General features: G+C 39.4%; 1 protein-coding gene across 8 annotated transcripts in view; it reads left to right on the top strand.

The window, feature by feature from the left end:
- grik4 (glutamate receptor, ionotropic, kainate 4) overlaps positions 1 to 18,237 on the top strand; it is a 353,167-nt gene that overhangs the window by 291,124 nt on the left and 43,806 nt on the right. For 7 of the 8 annotated variants that reach the window (XM_017308264.2, XM_008425649.3, XM_008425647.3 and 4 more), the window contains one exon: positions 15,390 to 15,497. In XM_017308264.2, the coding sequence (XP_017163753.1) occupies positions 15,390 to 15,497 (108 nt within the window). Of the gene's footprint in view, positions 1 to 15,389; positions 15,498 to 15,648; positions 17,867 to 18,237 lie in introns of those variants that run through there. The other variant, XM_081614530.1, reaches the window with a different exon arrangement.

Raw genomic sequence — 18,237 nt, forward strand, 5'->3', positions numbered from 1 at the left:
CAGACTCTTTGATACAGCAGGAAGGAATTACCCACACTCCTCTAATGCTGGAAAGTCAACACTCCTATATGTGTCTGTTTTGATAATAATTGAATATTATGTTGAAGGTAAGATGAACGTTTTTCTGCAATAATGGAAGAAAATGCTATATTATGAACTTTAATTTGGTCTTTAAGATGAATAAATAAATCGTTCATGTGGAGTAAAGTTTGTGTTTATTTACTGTATTTTAGAGTACACCATACTATAAGCCTCATCAACAAAGTTTAAATAAAAAATTTAATTAAAAATGGAATTGTACATATATAAGCTGCATCGTTCAAAGCGTGGGGAAAAAAATAGCGGCTAATCAGCTATGTAATGAAATTGTGTTATGAAAGAAATAAACATGTTAAAAATTTGAAAACAAAATGGTAATGAACTTAATAATTACATAGGTTAGTACCCAAGAAACTAATATCTAAACAATAATATGAGCCCCAAATGCAGTCATTTAGGGACATGAGCCCCAAAATGTCTGAGCAGTAGAATAGAAATAGAAATAATAATAACACCAAGTAAGATAAAAACAAATCTAAAAAAGAAATATACCACTCAGATGAGCATCAAAGTTATATCTTTCAGTCTGGGAAGGGTTACTAAGACATTTCTAAGGCTTTTGGAGTCCAGAAGACAAAACAAAAGTGATAGCCAGTTATTTACAAAAGTATCAAACATTAGCAGACATTTCCAATATGTGCCATATTTTTCAAAATGGCTCTAAAAGGGCAATAATAAGGAGGTCAGAAAAGCATCTGCAGACCTCACTCAGAGACACTGGACAACAATGGCTTCCATGGTAGAGTTCCAGGACAAAAAAAACCCTGCTGACCAAAAAAACACCCAGGGAATCTCATTTCCCAAAAAATATTTTCAGGATCTCCAAGACTTTTAGTGGTTCTTTGTGGGAGATGTTTTTCCCTGTTACATCTGGACTGAAACAAACAAAGTATTTGAAAAATGGAAGCATCATTCCAACAGTTAAACGCGGTGGAAGTTTTTCCTTCATGATTAATTAAATGCAATCTGCATACAGATTTTAAAAAATGAATAAGTGTTTATTCAGCTTAAAGCAGCTCAAATCATTCTTGGTTTAGCTGCAGAATTCATTGAAATTTGACTTGGTATAAAGCCCAAAAACGTACCTTTCAGCAGGACATTTTCAGCATGTTTTTGTTGACAATGAGCTCATGCAGCCATGACTCCATTGTTTCATCAGTGATGATAAGCTTCCCCTATACAGAAACAAAGAGTAATGAGTTAGTGGAAATGTGTAGTTTATAGCTCCGCATGCAGTAAAGCCACTGACTTATGATTGTAATTGCCTTTATTCAAAGCAATATTTTACCTCAAACTTAGCCAGTTTTAGAGGTTTGCTTTCAGTGATTTTCCTCAACAACATGACTGCACAAATTATGCATATGAAATATACTTCTGTAAGAAAATGTTCAGTTGCTAGAGCCCATACTGTTCCAAACGTAAAAAAATAAAAAAGACAAATCCAAAGGTTTGACGAGAGTCTGAGCACTACAATACTCAGGTCTCTTATAAAGGAATGTCATCTACCTGCCTTCAGGGGAGAAGAATGTGTGACGACATAAATTGTTTTTATTTTCCACTATGCAGTGCAGCTGTTTTATTTGAATCATGCATAAAATTGTCCCTGAAAAGTTGCAAAGCCCCTTCGTGGATCACAATAAGGGGCTGCAAATTTGCTGGAAAGAAGTTTCATATTTCAATTTCGGTTCATCCATTCGCTTTATCTGTATCCCAGAAAATAATACAGAAAATCACATCAGAGCTGAAAATCCTGGTGTTTTTTTTTCTTTTCTTTTTTTTTCCTGTCATCTCATTTCTACAGGTTGCGCGTGCCTGTTAGTTAAAGCGTGTGTGTGGTTCATTTTTCGGGCCACTGGAACTGTGGCATGTCGCTTGCAGCGTGTCAGACCACGTTAAGTTTTGAAACTCAGCCATTAAACACACTTTTTCTCTTTTATTTCCATGCAGTGATTATATTGTGAGGTCTGAAGGCTCTCCTCTGCTTTCCTGATAACTGTAAGCTGTGAAGATTGTGCACAGACCTTCAAATTAAACGTGCAAATTCAATATAACAATAAAAATAAAATCCATTCTTTGTTTTTATACTTCTGATCAGTCCTTGCTTTTTTTTATGCTGCTTTAAACTTTGTGGTGATTCTGATGCTCTGTGTTCCCTGCAGATGGGTTTTATTTTTTCCATCATATCACCATGTCAACCTTGTTTAGTAGAAATATCTCATGTAGGCGGCTGTTGTATGAAGTTTATTCAGAATTTAAAAGCCTCGCGCCCTCTCTCTCTGAAGCCTGCGTCAGTCGGGCACAAAACTGTAGATTGGTTTATGAACGTCGCTGCCGGTTTACTGCATGTGTAGCTGTCTCTGTTATTAGCTAAATGTCCTGAGTGGTGCAGACAGCCCCGAAGGTCACAGAAGCTATGAATTCTGGAAGAAGAAAAAAACACAACTTGTCTGCAAGCAAAAGACTCCAGTCACTTTTATTAGACTTTCTCTCATCTCTTTTTAATTTAATTTGCCCAAATATGTATGAAGACTGATCCCGAGCCATGAATCCAATCCACTATGTAGCATTTGATGATTAGAATGTCTGGCCTGTTTTTTTTGTTTTTTTTTGTTTTTTAAGATCTGTCTACCATGTGCATTGGTGGACTTTATGAACTAATTATGTCTGCCTTGGTTTTTATTTATGCTCAGACTGAAATGCAGATAAACATGGATTTGCCTTCAGGGGCACAGCAGCTACTATCACTGTCAAGTTTGCAGATTAAATGATTTAACTTGAGCTTTTTTATTTTACTTCCTAAATATTTCCTGAACTTTTGTGTGCCTTAAAAAAATAAATAAAAAAAAGCTACTTGGAGAGAGCATTGCATCTAGCTGCTGCCAATCAAATACATTTGATTTTTATCAATCATTAGCCATTGTGACAACGTCTTTGACACTAGCAAAGTTTTAGATTGTGTCAGTAGGGAAAGACATCAATTTGGCTTTAGGGCTCATTTTCAAACAAAATTCAATTCATTATCCTACAGGCAGAAAGATCATTCACAACTTTTCCCAGTCTGTAGGGAGCTTCCTGGCCAAAATGAACATAAAATGACAGTGAAACGCTGTAAGAACCACAAACCAAACCAGTATGGCTTGTTTGGAAACCTAATTTAAAAATAAATAAATATGGCAGAAAAACATGAGTTTTCAAAGTTGCATCTAAAAGACCCACAACACATCTGAAACGATGTCTTTTTGCACAAATTGAACCAATGTAAAGTTGGCTGTAACACTTTATTTGAAGGGGGGTCAATAAGACTGACATGACACTGTCATAAACATGACATAACATCTGTCATGAACATGAATAAGCCTTCATGAATATTTATGACTGTTGTCATAAAGCGACATTCGGTAAATTATGACACTTTTAATACAAAGTTGACATTATTTAAAATGTCTTTGTTGTGACAACTTGACATTAATCAAGAAATCATTACTGTTTAAACTTTACCTTTAATAACATAAAGTTGCCTAATTTTTAAAGTGCAATCAGTAATACTTTTAGAACAAATTTATATCAGTAATGATTTATTGGTTAATGTCAAGTTGTCATAACAAAGACATTTTGAATAATGTCAACTTTGTATTAAAAGTGTCGTAATTCACCGAATGACGCTTTATGACAACAGTCATAAATATTCATGAAGGCTTATTCATGTTCATGACAGGTGTTATGACAGTGTCATGACCGTCTTATTCACCCCCTTCAAATAAAGTGTTACCAAGTTGGCCATAATCCAGACACGTGTTTGGAAAACACTAAGCTGTTCGTCAAACAAAGTAAACGCGTCCGTTCACTGCCTCCTCTGCTCGTCTGAGTTACGATGTCACATGAGCCTCGTCGCTTTCTCTAAGGTTCGCATATTTAACTTTAACAAGTCAAATAAGAGATCAATCCAGCCCCTTCGAATCATCAGCCCTCCTAAAGATATCCCCTGTGGTGAATCTACAAATGCATATTGAAATCCATATTGAATCTGTTAGAGCTCAGACTCACATCCACAGTCTGCACCGGTATCCTTTCTGTGCGTCTCATTTTCTCCTTTGTTTGGTCTCAGAGACGAGCAGTCCCCTCTCCTCTTTTGTTTTTCTCGCTTTGCACTTTGCAGGCTGGAGATGGGGAATAGATCAAAAGCAGAATGGATGAGCTGTTTTGCCAGATCCCCCAGTCTTAAAGGATTTCAAGGCTGGGTGAGGCTGTGAATGTGTTCCTTGGCTGCGTGCGCATGTGTGTGTGTGTGCGTGCGTGCGTGTGTGTATGCGCGTGTGTGGGTGTGTGTGTGTGCATGTGTAATATGCATGTACATGCAAATTTATGTGTATCTGCCTGAGAGCCTCTGTTCCTTTGTGCCTACAAGTTTGCCTCCAAGTCTTAGTTTTTATCAGTCAGCACTGTGCACCCTCGAATGCCTTCTAAGACTCGCCATGCGCCATACTTTAGCTGTCGAAGTAGCAAAGAGGATTTGTAACCCTATAGGCATTGTTTCATTTGCTGCTACTTCTAGGCATTATCTGCTCTCCAAAAATCTGCACAATTTCTAAAAAATATTTGTGTTTTCTATTTAAAGGCAGTTTATATTTACTGATCAACTGATTGCTTAAATTTACCGATGGTAAATACAATGTTTTGACTTGATGTGCTGTACTCATCTTACATCGTTACAATCTTAACAAAACATTTGTTGGGCTCAAATGTGACTCTCTTGTTAATTTTCTAGATTAAACCATTAGTCAACACCTCTAGCTATTAGCCAGGTCATTTGGGTGAGAAGTTCAGGTTCCAACGTTTTTTTAGGGAGCGCAAATTGTTGTAAAGTTTTGGTAAGCTGTTGCTCAGTGCTCCTGTTGCAGCTCTTAACTCTCCAGAAGACGAAAAACGTTTCTGCTCATGCAGCTCTCGGTGGCTCCTCGACGCGTTCTCGTTTTGAAGCTTTGGAGTCCAGAACCGATGGCAGAAGTACGGGCTGGTGTTGTTTACGTTTTAAATGGTTACCCCATCATTCTACGTGACTGACTTGCAATCTGCAGATCTAAGAGCTGTGACTAAGTTAAATAGAAAATATCAGGTTCAGCTGAAGTCTACAAAGCAGCATTGTGCCCAAGTCACAGCCACCATGAATGCACAAAGGTGTGACGAGTTGCTAGCTTTCTTTTACCCTGTTTCTAAGTCTTAGGCACAGAAACAAACCTGCCCTGAAAGGCGCAGACCTTTTTATCCCTTTGCAGTTAATAATCTGCAATATAGAACTGAACTGACGTCTCTCTGTTTCCACTGTTATCTGTGATGTGTAAGGCCAGGTCAGAGGTTATGAAGATAGCCCTGTGTAATAACTTTTCAGCAGCTTTATTATTAGCAGCCTGTGAATTTTTAGCTTTAGTCTTGACCTCCTGTTTAATAGCTACAATTATCTCAAAACGGCTTAATAAAAGAACAATAAAAACCACTGGCAGACGAAGTGAGGAAATCTTTTTAATTCTTATTGCATTCACTTCATAACTTATCTTAATGTTTTAATGGGTTTTTTTCCATTCATAGCAGGGATCCCATTGGCAGAAAGAATGCCTAATGTCACTGGTCTCCACCAGCAGAGTCAAAATGAGAAAATCTTACCTGATTTATGTGTATTTATTTTATGTGCCAGTAGTATAAATGTAAACTACCATCTGTGCTGCTGAGAACAGTCGGACCAAGCCAACTTCCATGACGCGAGCAAAATCTGGCCAGATCTGAATCCATCTGCTACAGCTGGACATCTTTATTCTTTAATGAACAGTACAAAAACACTCAAACATGGATGTGGGTTTCTACAGTGAAGGTAACCGATATGTTTAATGCAGCAGGTATAAATGCTCTTTAGCCAGATCAGGTTCAAATTAAGAACTGAGGTAAAAGCAGAGTTTTTAATTGACCGAGTAGTTAATCGGGTGAGTTTGAAGCCAGTGGTCTGCTCTGAGATCTGGATCCAGCAGGAGCCAAAACAAACTCTTACATACATGCTGCAGACGTGAGTCGGTCCAATTACGACAGCCACATGGAGATGAGTTCTATAACTGTAGGTGGGAGGAAGATTTATCCCAGCTTTACCCCGTGTACAAACAAACGTAAAGATTCCCACGGAAATATATTTCAATTGTTATTATGAATGCTGTTACCATCAGCTGTCACCACATGCAAGAAAAATGTCTGATTTTTGGTCATTATTTAATATTCATTGATGAGGTTTATTTATCAGATGTGATATTCTAATATTAAATTTTGCTTTTCATTAGCTGTAAGCAGAAAATCATCATAATTCATGTCAGTCTGTGTGGATGTATGAGTCTGATCTTGCAAACATGATTTAGTGGAATGACTGAGCTTTTTAATATCACTGCACAACTCTGAAATTTTAGGAGTGTGTTACTCAAGTGGAGCATCAAAAGTTGCCAGCATCACAGATTCTGCATCAGTTGCACTTTGCAAAACAGACTTAAAATGGACGAGAAAACGTTTCAGTATTGCAAAATCTCATTACATTACCATGTATTCTGACTGTTTTGTACAGCGTTTGTACAACACCGAGGCTTCTTCTTTAAGTAATTAAAATTTGATGAAGTTTATCCTCTCTTTTTGGAGCTAATTTTTTCTTCCTACTACTCCAAACTGCCCTCTCTGCACGATCTGCTGCAGGGCATCGCCCCGAGCAAGATGTTTTACTGGACGTATGTTGAAAAGACAACTTAACTTCTGTCAACATATGGATGCGAAATAAATGGTGAAACCAGCGAAGACGTCTACTAGTATCTAAGGTTAAAAAGTTGTTTGGACTGATCAAACGGGCAACTCAAGCTTGACATTTTTCTTGGTTTAAATATGTAAAGTTATTTTGGGGGTGGGGGCAAAATAACCTATAAAATATTAAATGACAGGAGCAAATTTCTACACACATCTTTTGGTGTTTGGTGGGGAAGTGTTCAGACCGATTTCAAATGGCTTTCTGCAATCTGATGGAGGGAGAAATAAGAAAACACTCCCATGCAACACTGTAATTAGAACAGTCTGCTGCTGCTTCCACAACTTCAAATGTCTTTTATCATTAAGACTTCTGCACAGTCGACGAGTCCCTGTTGGGACATAGACTAGGATCATTGAAACACACGACCCTTGTAACGCTATTCTGAGAGCAGCTTCGTTGCTGTCAATGTTCCGCGTGTGTGTGGTCACACACAGTGGTCTGAATCGAGCTGATTGTGAAGCCTTCCAGATGTTTTCAGAAACTGTTTGGACCACACAGTCCATCTCTGTGCAAGTGATGAGCAGGGACTGTTGCTGCCAGGGCAGCCATTGTTTGTCATGTTTTCTGCTGGGAATGCAACACTTGACGGGCCGCTTTGAAATCCTCCTCTGCAAGCCGGAAGACCTTTCCCTCAACTCAGAGCTGATGTTTCATGACAGACGTCGACTAACGCCATCGTTCGCCATAATGTCAAATAATGATCAAACTCACTTGCCTTGTTATTAGAGTTGCACACGTCACAGATGTGTTGTTGTTGTTGTTGTTGTAATATCGATCTGTGTGTTATTGTGACAAAGTACTATCACACTTTTATTAGGACCTAAATTTAGGCAGGAGGCAGGCAAGTTCGTTTCAAAGTGGATGTTTAACGATATTAAAGGTGGACATAAAACAAAGGTGGAAAAAAATCACAGGGAAGGAGACGGAGATGGCAAGAATAGGATCTGAAAATGACCCAGGGGGCATTTGTAGATAGAGAGGGAGGGATTTCAAGTAGCAGAAAAGGTGAGCGAAAGGAAGAAAAAACAGAAATCAGAAGAATGAAAAAATAATACTAAAAACTACCAAAACCAAGTGGAATTCATGCTTTACACACCAACTAGACATTGAGCTTGTTAACTGAGTCTCAATGCCATATATCCCCAGACCTAAAACAAAAGCAAGGGCCTAAAGAGAGTTTAAAGGGAGTCGGTCACATTTAATGACTGATGAGAAAGAGAGAGTTAAGGGAAACATGTATTTACTGCTGCTGGTTCAAGAAGCAGTCAGATAATTTAGCGAGGTTACATAGAGTGGAACGGGGGACAATCTTGACCAGCCCTTGAATTACTACCTCTTGAGTTTCTTTCTGTTGGTTGGCAGCAGAGTCACGACTATGTGCTCTCCTCAGTCCCTCTCCCTGTAATGGCCGATCTTTTCCACCTACGCCACCACCTGTGTTTGTGTAGCTCCCGAAGTTTCCCTACAGCGTCACCCTGATTAGTCTCATCGCTGCTGGCGATGAGTCACAGCAAAGAGCGTTTCTGCTAAAAAGTTAGCCCTTTATCCCACTCACTGTGCTGTAGAGAAAACGTACGCAGCAGCTGCACACACACTGTGGTTCACTTGAAAAATGCGCTCACTCTGAGGGAAAGTGAGTCTTGTTTTCTTTGGTTAGATGTTCGTTAAACTGGTGGTGACTGGCGCACGTTGTCTTCACGCACATGAGGCCGCCATGACACAAGTAAAAGTTTTTCCTCAGAGGCTTGTGAGGCTACTTTACTTCAGCTGCACAGACAGCCGCCACCCAAGCGTTAAGCCGCCGCATATTTCCGCCTCGACTCGAACTCATTTACGTCCCTGTGACACCTGAATGCCTTGGCTTCACTGTAAGTGGGCCGTGTGACATTATGCTCGATAATGGTAGCTGTTGCTTTCCGCACGTATGATGGATGCGCCTGTCACAGTACAATGCTGCTACACTGTATTGGATACAACGTTTGTCTGACAGACGGGGGGGGAAGAAAAAAAATCAGCCAATCCTGACGCTTCAGTGGTCAACCGCCTTAATCTTTTCCTCATGCTGTAATTCCGGTTGCAGAATGAACCCGGAGTAATCCCTCACAAGGCGCGCCGTTCCACCTGTTGTCACTCTCTCCGTCTCACTTGCCGTCTCTTTCTGTTTTTTACACATATTTCCCGTCCGCATTGCCCATAAGCTTTCTCTCTCTGTTGTTCTGCTGCTTTCTTTTGTTCTCTCCGCCCTATGTGCTGTCTATCTAACTGACTACTCCATATAGTTTGTCATTGATTTGCTTTCCATTTGCCAGCCTCACCACACCTACTCAGTGTGTGACTGACGTTCGTCTTGCATCCATCTGCTCCTCTTTACTTTTTGGTTGTACTCCTCTGCTTTTCTTTCCCCTCTTCTCAAGCCTGTTTCTCTGGAGACCAAATGATTCTAAACTCTGGTCTGAATCGGGCTCCTCAATGCACAGTAATTGTCTTTTCTCTGCTGAAGATAAACATTTTTTTAAGAGATTTTAACGTTTAAGCACTTTGTTTAGTGGCAAGTTATGTCCTCAGTCCTAAGGCATCGCTTAATACCATGGTGTCAACCTCCGCTTTCAAACGAATGAGCACATTTGCTGAAATTGAGACTTTCTAGTCGCATTGAACATATAAAAACAAATAAAAGGGTTTATTAGAAGCCAAACATCAATCTTTTCTTGACAACACAATAGCTAGTTTATGTGCCTTAAGCTTAATTGTAGTTTTTATGTCCGATCAAGGCAGGCATGTTTTTCCTGTGTAGATAACGGCCTCATTTTTAAATGTGGTTTTGGTTCTGGGGAGTGACAACCTTTAGCAGCCTTTAATTTTGTCGTGGAAATGGCGCACTTACACAGGATGTTTATTATTTTTGCAGTTTCTTCTTGTTTTTGTGGTTGTTCCATTAGGTTTTTGAAACATCTCAAACAGTTAATTTTGTGTCTGTTTTCTGATAATTTCTATAAAATAAGTTTTTGAAACAAATTTCTTCCATATTTCTAGAATCAAAAGCAATGAGTTTTCCTTGCAGATAGTGTTATTTTATGTTATGTTCGGTTATGGTTAATGTTATCACATTAGTGTTCTGTTCTAGCATCTTTAGTAGCATGCACAGTGAAATACCTGCCTATCATTGCTAAATTTTTGGCTACTGTGCCTTTTAAAAGTATCAATATCCCTTATATTCCAATCACTAACTTCTCTCTTGAATTTCAAGCAAAGAAGTGCTCTAATGCCAAAATGAGTGAATGTGTCTACTAATTTTGCACAACTAGAGAACAATATTTTGATCAGTGCCACAAATTCTGAGTTATTCCTACTAAATATCGGAATCCCCACAGTATAAATAAAGCTACCACTCCCATTGTTTCCATTGGGGTCAGCAGTAGTTTCCTTCACATTGTGCTTCTGATCTATGTAGGCTAAAAAGTTCAGTTTGGTTTCATCTGACCCAGAGCACCTTCTTCTACATGGATTATGACAAACTGGCACCAGTTTGCTAACAGTCTCTTTCTAGTGAGGTGTCTTCTGAAACCAGTTAGATTTATAGCAGGTGTGTCCAGCTCCAGTCCTCCAGGGTCCAGAGCCCTGCAAGTTTTAGATGTTTCCTTTTACCAAGAACAGCTGATTGAAATGCCTGAATTTCTTCCTTCATGTTACTTTGCTTGGAGATAAATCACATAAATCGTTGAGCCATTTATGTGATTCAGGAACATCTAAAACATGAAAAACTCTTTGGGAACCACTGAATTATACCAAAGGCTGAATAAAATCCTTCTCTGAAGATTTGTATTTGTATGTGCTGCTCTGTCACGCAAACTCTGAATATACTACAATTAAATTTTTGATTTGAAGGTGACAAAATGTGAGAAGTTGAAGGGATATGAACACTTCAGTTTGGGTCTTTGATTTCAGATCTGCAGACGTAAGCCTCTGCAGATCTGAGGCTGCAGAGGCACAACCAGGGGCTCCTGGTTGTGTCTTCCCTGTGCATTAGTCAGGCCGGACTTTTATCTTATCTCCACAACAGTGGAACAAGATGTTCAGAGCAGGGGCATCAATTTCTTAAATTTGCTATCAAATATCTATCAAATGTATTTTTTTTAAGTCTTTTGTATGAGTAGCCTTGGAAAAAAAGAAGAAGAAAAAATATCTGGTATGTGACAAAATATGAGTACAGCAAAGTCAACACAGCTGCTTCGAAAGCTTCCTGCCACATGCCTCCCTGCAATTTAAACCTGGCATTGACAAACTGACACAGAGTGATTCTGCTCTGACATAAATGTTCCTACTGATGCAGCTCGGTGACGCAGTATGCGCATCGATTGAATGGAAAAGCACTAATCACGCTCCAACCCAAACAGGCTAACCTCCAACAACCTTCTCGCCTGCTCTCTTTTGAGCATCTGCCGCTTGCGTCAGAGACATTACAGGCTTTTCACTCAGCTGCAGTGTTTGACGCCCCGGTGAAAACGGTTCTCTGTTTGAAAAATACGCAGCTTCTTCTCTGTGTGACAGAAGCAGGAGTCAAATAGAGCCTCTGCTGGAGCTGTGATTGTAATAACTTTTGTTTCATGGGACGGTTTGTTGTTTCTGCCTCACCGAGATTGATGTGACACACTAGGATTTGCTTCACGTTACAAGTTACACAGTCTGCACCATTACTGCTGAGTGTGCTTCAAAGACAATGACAGAAGATTACAGATGTTTCATCTGAGCCGTTTGATTAATGGCAGACTGTGCGGCTCACTGATAAATGTTTCATCAGCTTAATTAGCGTTTTATAGTTTGTCAGTTCAGCTTTTAGACTACTCGCTGTCATCCTTTCATCATATTTGTGCTCCAATATGTAGTGATTATCCGCACACTTTATTGCTTTTTGATTCATAAACAACGAGATGCCTCAGCACAAAGATGCAAAAAGTATTATTGCCCCATAAACTTTTTCTCATTTTCCCACAATGTAAGCACCATTAAATGCTTTTAAAAATAAACATCTAACAAGTACATACTGATCCCCCTTTAATCTGATAATGATACATAAAATCCAGTGCAACCAATTAACCACTGAAGTAATCAAAATAGCGTTATCCTTTGCTGTTCAACAATCTGAGGTTTGTTAGAGAGCATCGGTGAACAAACAGCATCATGAAGATCAAGGAACCCAGCAAACATGACAGGGAGAGCAAGTTAGATACATTTAAAATAGGGTTAAAGTAGTCTCATATAAAAATATCACAAAGTTTGAACTCTGCATGGAGCCTGTTACGTCCATCATCTGAAAATGAGGAGCATGGCGGAATTCAAACTCACCAACACGCTGACAGGATCGGTGTTAATCAGAGAAACAGCCAAGAGGCCCATGGTGACTCTGGAGGAGCTACAATTCCATGTTCAGGCAGGAAAAAGACTCAGGAAGGGGATACATGTTATTGGTCGTAAGTTTGCTTCGACCCTGTAAGGCATACAGCAAACAGGTGGAGTGGTAAATGGCCTGTACCTGCGTAGCACTTTATCTAGCCCGGAGGACGCCAAAGCGCTTTCATTCATTCACCCATTCATTCACTGCAGTCACAGTTTACCAGACAAACTCAACCTCCTCCTCCACTGTCGCCACTAGAAGAAGAATCAGAACAAACTTGGATTTTTTGTTTCCACTGACTAGTAAAACACTCTGCGTCCCAAGAAGTACCACCCATCCACCTGAAGACATGGCTGTAGAGTATCATGTTGTGGAGATGTCGGAAAACTGTTCCAAGAGTGGAAATTTTGCGGGAGCTGAGACAGACAGCCAGATGAAAGCTTAATTGCATATTAAAATAGCCCAGTCAAAGTCCAAACTTCGACCCAAAGCAATAATTTGTGGCACAGCTTAAAAATTGTTGTGCACAGACATTTTTCATCCAACTTGCCTGATGATGTTCAGCTGTCTCGCAAAAGAAAAAATGGAGGAACAAATTTAGTGTTGAGATGTGAAAAGCTGATAGAAATACTCAAACGGATTTTCAGCTGTAATCACAGGAGAAGCTTTGAATACATCCTGCTGCTCTTGTTCTTTCAGCTCTCTGTGTTTTCCCATCATTTTCGACTTTTAACTGTATGTCTGTTATTTTTCACATCTTCTTCTCTTGCTATAACATGAATTGTCCTTTGGGGACACAAATAAAGCTGAATCTAAATATCAAATTAAATCTTAAAATAAAATTTTATGCCGTTCCATCACTTTAAGTTTGAGGTCACGATGCGCCAAAATGTGAAAAGTGTTTTTCAGGATATGAACTTTCTTGCAAGCCACTGCTTTTTGCATGATGCTTTGATTCGAAGTAATGGTTAAAGTATGACAAGTTTCCAGTCTTTGGGAAACAACTTCTCTTCACCGAAGCATCTGAAGAACATTAGATCTCTTATTAATGCGCATCTCGAACAAGGGTGACGAGCAGGCTACCACGGGGTCAGCGCTCTCTCCCTCATCGCTCTGACTCTCCACCCACTCGTCTCTGGCTGGAGTCGAGGTGCCACCTCATCCCATTAGCCTCTCAGTCACCCTCATGCTCTGGCTTTCATGTCACCTGCTGCGCCAAGCCAAGCTAAAGACTCCCCACCTCCCACCACCTCCGCAGGCTCTGGCAGCTGATTGTGTACACTGTGATTGTGGAACGGCATATTTCACTGGCCGCTTTTTTGACCATACTGCGGTATATACGCGCACATTTTCTCACTCCCCGGCCTTCTTTCTCTCATTCCCTCTCCTTCTCTTTCTCTCTCTTTGCCTCTTGAGGCAATCAGTGGCAGGGTGTGCAAAGAGTTGAGGGAGGTTTGAGGAGCAGTGTAGTCTGTTTGTGTGAGCAAGGTGCTGTTTTTTTCCCCCCAACGAGTGCACCACAGGAAATGGAAGGCAGGATCTTTTTGATCATGCTCTCTCAAAGGAAATCTTTGATTCTGGGAGCCGTCTCTTGCTTTTTTTTTTCTTTTTTTCCCCTTCTCTCCTCCTTTTGATATCGCTCACATCAGAATTCATCATCAGCGTTGGAAAAGTGGTTAAATGGAGTCCAAATCCAATGCGGATCAACATGAATGGGCCGAAATCTCTCGGCACTTTCAGCAGTTTAGCCGTGAAACAAACCGTGACCATGTTTTTTTAATAACACTTCAATCATTGGTGGTTTAACGTCGTCCCTGGCCCGACTCCAGACACTGAAACTTTCTAAGCCTGTAAACGGGGAAGCAGTCTCATGTATCAGAGTAACTGATACCGTCCTCAAGTCTAATTTAGATATGTTTTATGTTCATTACCTTCACTTATTCATAGACTTCAAGCGTTGATTATTATGATAAATGTTTTCTTTTTAATTATAAAAAGCAGAGACAAATGTGTGTGTTTTTTCAAGCTGCTGGAAGATTACAGACAATATGATTTTTTTATGTTATGTTCTGAAAGTGCTGCATTTTGGGGGTTTTATGGCAATAACTTCCACAGTTCCTGGAGATAAAAAATGTTCCACAAAACAAAAAATAAATAAAAATTCACATGTTTAAATGCTTTGTTGATCTTTTGTTTGTCTTTGGGTATCTATTATAAAAACTCCAATGACAGTTTCTGTGGGAGCAACAGATACTGAACTTGCATGTTTCTGCATCAGCTACATAAATAATTATAGTATGTAATGCTTACAGAACCCTAACACTCCATCGTATGAACTATTACGAAAGTTACAAGTGAATTTTAAATCACCCTACTTTACATAAACATCCATCGTACTTGGAAACAAACCATATGCAGAAATGGCATATATCTATCAATACAGAACAGATCAAAACTTTTAAAAAGTTGTCTTTTTTTTTTACACCATGACTGTAAATCTGTAACAGATTTGTGTGAAAAATGATTCTTAAAATTAAAATCTTTGAAAAGATCAAGTAAAATCTAAGTAAATAAAACTAAAAAAAATAGACATACACATAAAAGCAGCATGGCTTAAAGTATGTTGGATTTATAAGCCTGAGCTGCGTAAATGAATGAAACGGGAGATGTGAATGACAGACGGAGCCGGGATGTGAGTTAAGGCGCTCTGTGAGGTAGAGGTGTTAAGTTCCACTCGAGCTGTGCCGAGAGTCTGGCTCTGCACCGCAGGATTTGCGGGTAATTGCTTTAATGAATGCATTCTGTTGCCTCTGATTGAACACATGCCCTGTGCACATGCCTCCAGGAGCCAGGCACGTTATTTTTATTTCCTCCGGCGTTTCTTTCCGAGTTTCCCTGACGCCTCGCCTCACGCCGCAGAGATCTCCCGCCTTGTCTGAAGGTCACACCGATTCTCCGATAGTGAGAAGGGAGAAAATTAAGCACAGATTGTTTCTGTTGGCCTTTCTCAGCTGATGGACTTGGTGACTGATTCTTTGTTTGTATGCGTGTGTGTGTGTGTGTGTCGCTTTGTAGATCGGCCTGTGGCACTCTGAAGATGGACTGTCCATGGAGAGAACTCTTCCATCAATCAACGTGACAGACACCCTCTTCAACACAACTCTTACAATCACAACAATACTGGTAAGGGTCCGTATGCACAGGCGGAGTGACACACATGCATCGGTTGTTCATGTCTTTTCTGTTTGCCCAAGTCCCTGGCTGTTCTGCATGTGGCTGACATCCTGCTGTCGACAGAATATTACCATATCAAAAACCCATTTTGTGTTTTCAGATCCAAACTCAGCCCTCCTGGGATCAGAGGAACTGTGGCTGCTCTATTGTTTGTAACTCGAGTACCTTAGATGAGGCTGTATCACAGTGTGTCGGCAGAAGCTAATAATTTACCACGTCAACCATCTTCAGCCTTTGTTGGGAGTCGCTTTGTACCTCTGTCTCTTTGACATTACATCTCGTGTTTAATATTTATGCAATTTCTCTTCGGTTTATGTCTTCGGTATTGTGTGAATTTCTTCAAATTTATTTTCGGCAGTTGTTTTGCATTTGGTGTGAGCTGATTTGCACTAGACAGAAGGATATGAACTACCATTGAAAGTATTTTTTAATCAGCTTCACACAACCATGCACATCTAAAAGGAACTTCACTCATTGTAGCTTCTTTACAAGTTCTTGCAATTTTCTAAACGATTCCCCCGGGGAGTGTAAATCCGGAACAATTTGCCAATTTTCCTGGGCAGATTAAGCTTTTTATTACCTCGTTTCTAAAATAAATTTGGATAATGTGATACACACCAATAAAACAAGAAACGTTTGGCTTGCAGGAGCTATGTTTGAGAAGACAAAGACAACATATGAAATACTGACACTTGCATGCTGTTTTTTGGTAAGTATTCCAGGTCCGTTTTTGGAATAGTAGCACTGATTGCTGCAGCTTTTCCTCCCATTTTTATTTATTTTTTTGTGTGAAAACTGAAGAGCTGTAGGCTACCTCATCTGGACGCTTTATTTTATCGTGCACCAAATGTTTTCAGTGACTGTTGAATTTTTCCAGTTGTAAGATGTGTTAAATGTAGCTTGGTATTGTCATTCAAGATATCTGAAGAAAAAGAAAAAAACTTCACATATGTTGCTCCCCAACCTGTATATATTTCAACATTAGTGGCAGCTTCACTGAGGTGAAAACTATGCAAACCTTGTACATGCAAACCTTGTACACTTTTGCTCTATCACTGATTTTTACTGTTCACTACATGCCAGATGGTCTCCCTCATCTTTTGCCTGGAGGATCTCCATGTTTTTCCCACATCTGTGACTTCCAAAAAAGTTTCAAGTTTAGATTTTTTTTTTTTTGTTGTTTGTCACACCACAGAGCAGCTTTCCTCTATAGCTTAGTTTCATGTGAAGTGGCCTCAGCTCCAAAGAAAAAGTTGCAAATGTTTAAGTGGTGATTATGGTCATCCAGTTTTTTGTTTTTTTCCCCAAACACATAAATGATGGTTCACCACTGTGCTTCAGAGTAAAACAAAAAAACTTTGGGCAGTTTTAAACCAATTTTAGTAGTTTATTCAGTCTCCTTAGATGTCTTCTCTGCTTTCCATGCCAATAATTTGACCCATCTTTAAAAAAAAATCTAACATCTTTTCCACAACTAGGATGTGGCTGTTTAAGAAATGAGAAGTTTCTTATTGCGTTAGTTGGGGATAAATAACTTGTTGCCAAATGGACGACCATTTCATTCAGTGACTATCCAATAGGAATCTCATACCAGGCAATGCATCTCATTGTGATGAAACCTTTCGAATATGGTACTTTTAATGAATGCATTGACAACCACTGCTCTAAAGAATTTAAATTTCTAATTCAAAATGTCCATATTATTTCCAGTTTTATGTATTGGCATTATAAAGCTCTAAACCAATACATTTACAGAGATAGTAGGCAGAGACAAAGTCTGTAGCATGAGGAAGATGTACAAGAAAAGAAATAGTTATGGTAAAACAGTTTAAGTGCTACAGAGCTGATCGGGAAGAGAAAAAGAAAAGCAGGCGAGAAGGTGGATATTGTAACTTTACAGGAATTGAGAGAAAAGCCGGAGTTACAGCAGGGCGGGTTGAATAGGCAGATAAGTCACGCCTGGAGACATGTATGAAATAGGCTAAACTACAGAGTGCATGTTAGCGTGACATTTAACATGTAACCTTTTGTCTGTTCATATTTTTAAGCCCAAATGTCTCTAATGGGGAAGCAAAAATCCTGCCATTATTCTTTCTTCCTGCCTTAATCCCATTGGGAGTTGAACTGTATAAAGTTTTGACCTTTTTTCATGACTTTTTTTTTTTTTTCCAATTCACTGTGCTGAACTGAAAAACGGTTCAGGTGTCCTGGCATTTCTGTTAATCCTTTCCTCAAGTGGTTGTTGAATAAACAACTTAGCTTCAAGCTTCTTGCAGCATTTTTATTTAGCTTTCTGATACAATAAAAACAAACATGTACATGAGTGTCTACGGCTTTGGATTAATACCTTTTTCTTGGTCAAGTTGGAATCTAGTCAGAGGTACAAAACGCTCCAGGACAGGTTTTCTTAAGGAATCACTTTTTCTTTGACTGATTCTTTCTACTGTTGACTTGAATTGTTGCCCAGCTGCCCTGGGAAGGTAAAAGCCAGGTGATGAGCAGTGTCCGATTTCACTAAATATTGGCTTGGAGTTCAAGTCAAGAAGATCCATGACCATATGACTATTCTACCAAAAAGAAAAAAAAAACTCTGTTTGAGGTTAATGATTTACCTTCTAAATGGCGTTCATTGCTGCCTAAAAAGGTTTCGTTATGTTTCAGAGACTTGTGCTTTGACACGATACAGTTT

Source organism: Poecilia reticulata, chromosome 13, assembly GCF_904066995.2.
Source record: "Poecilia reticulata chromosome 13, P_reticulata-male-v2, whole genome shotgun sequence".
NCBI classification, from domain to species: Eukaryota; Metazoa; Chordata; class Actinopteri; order Cyprinodontiformes; family Poeciliidae; genus Poecilia; species Poecilia reticulata.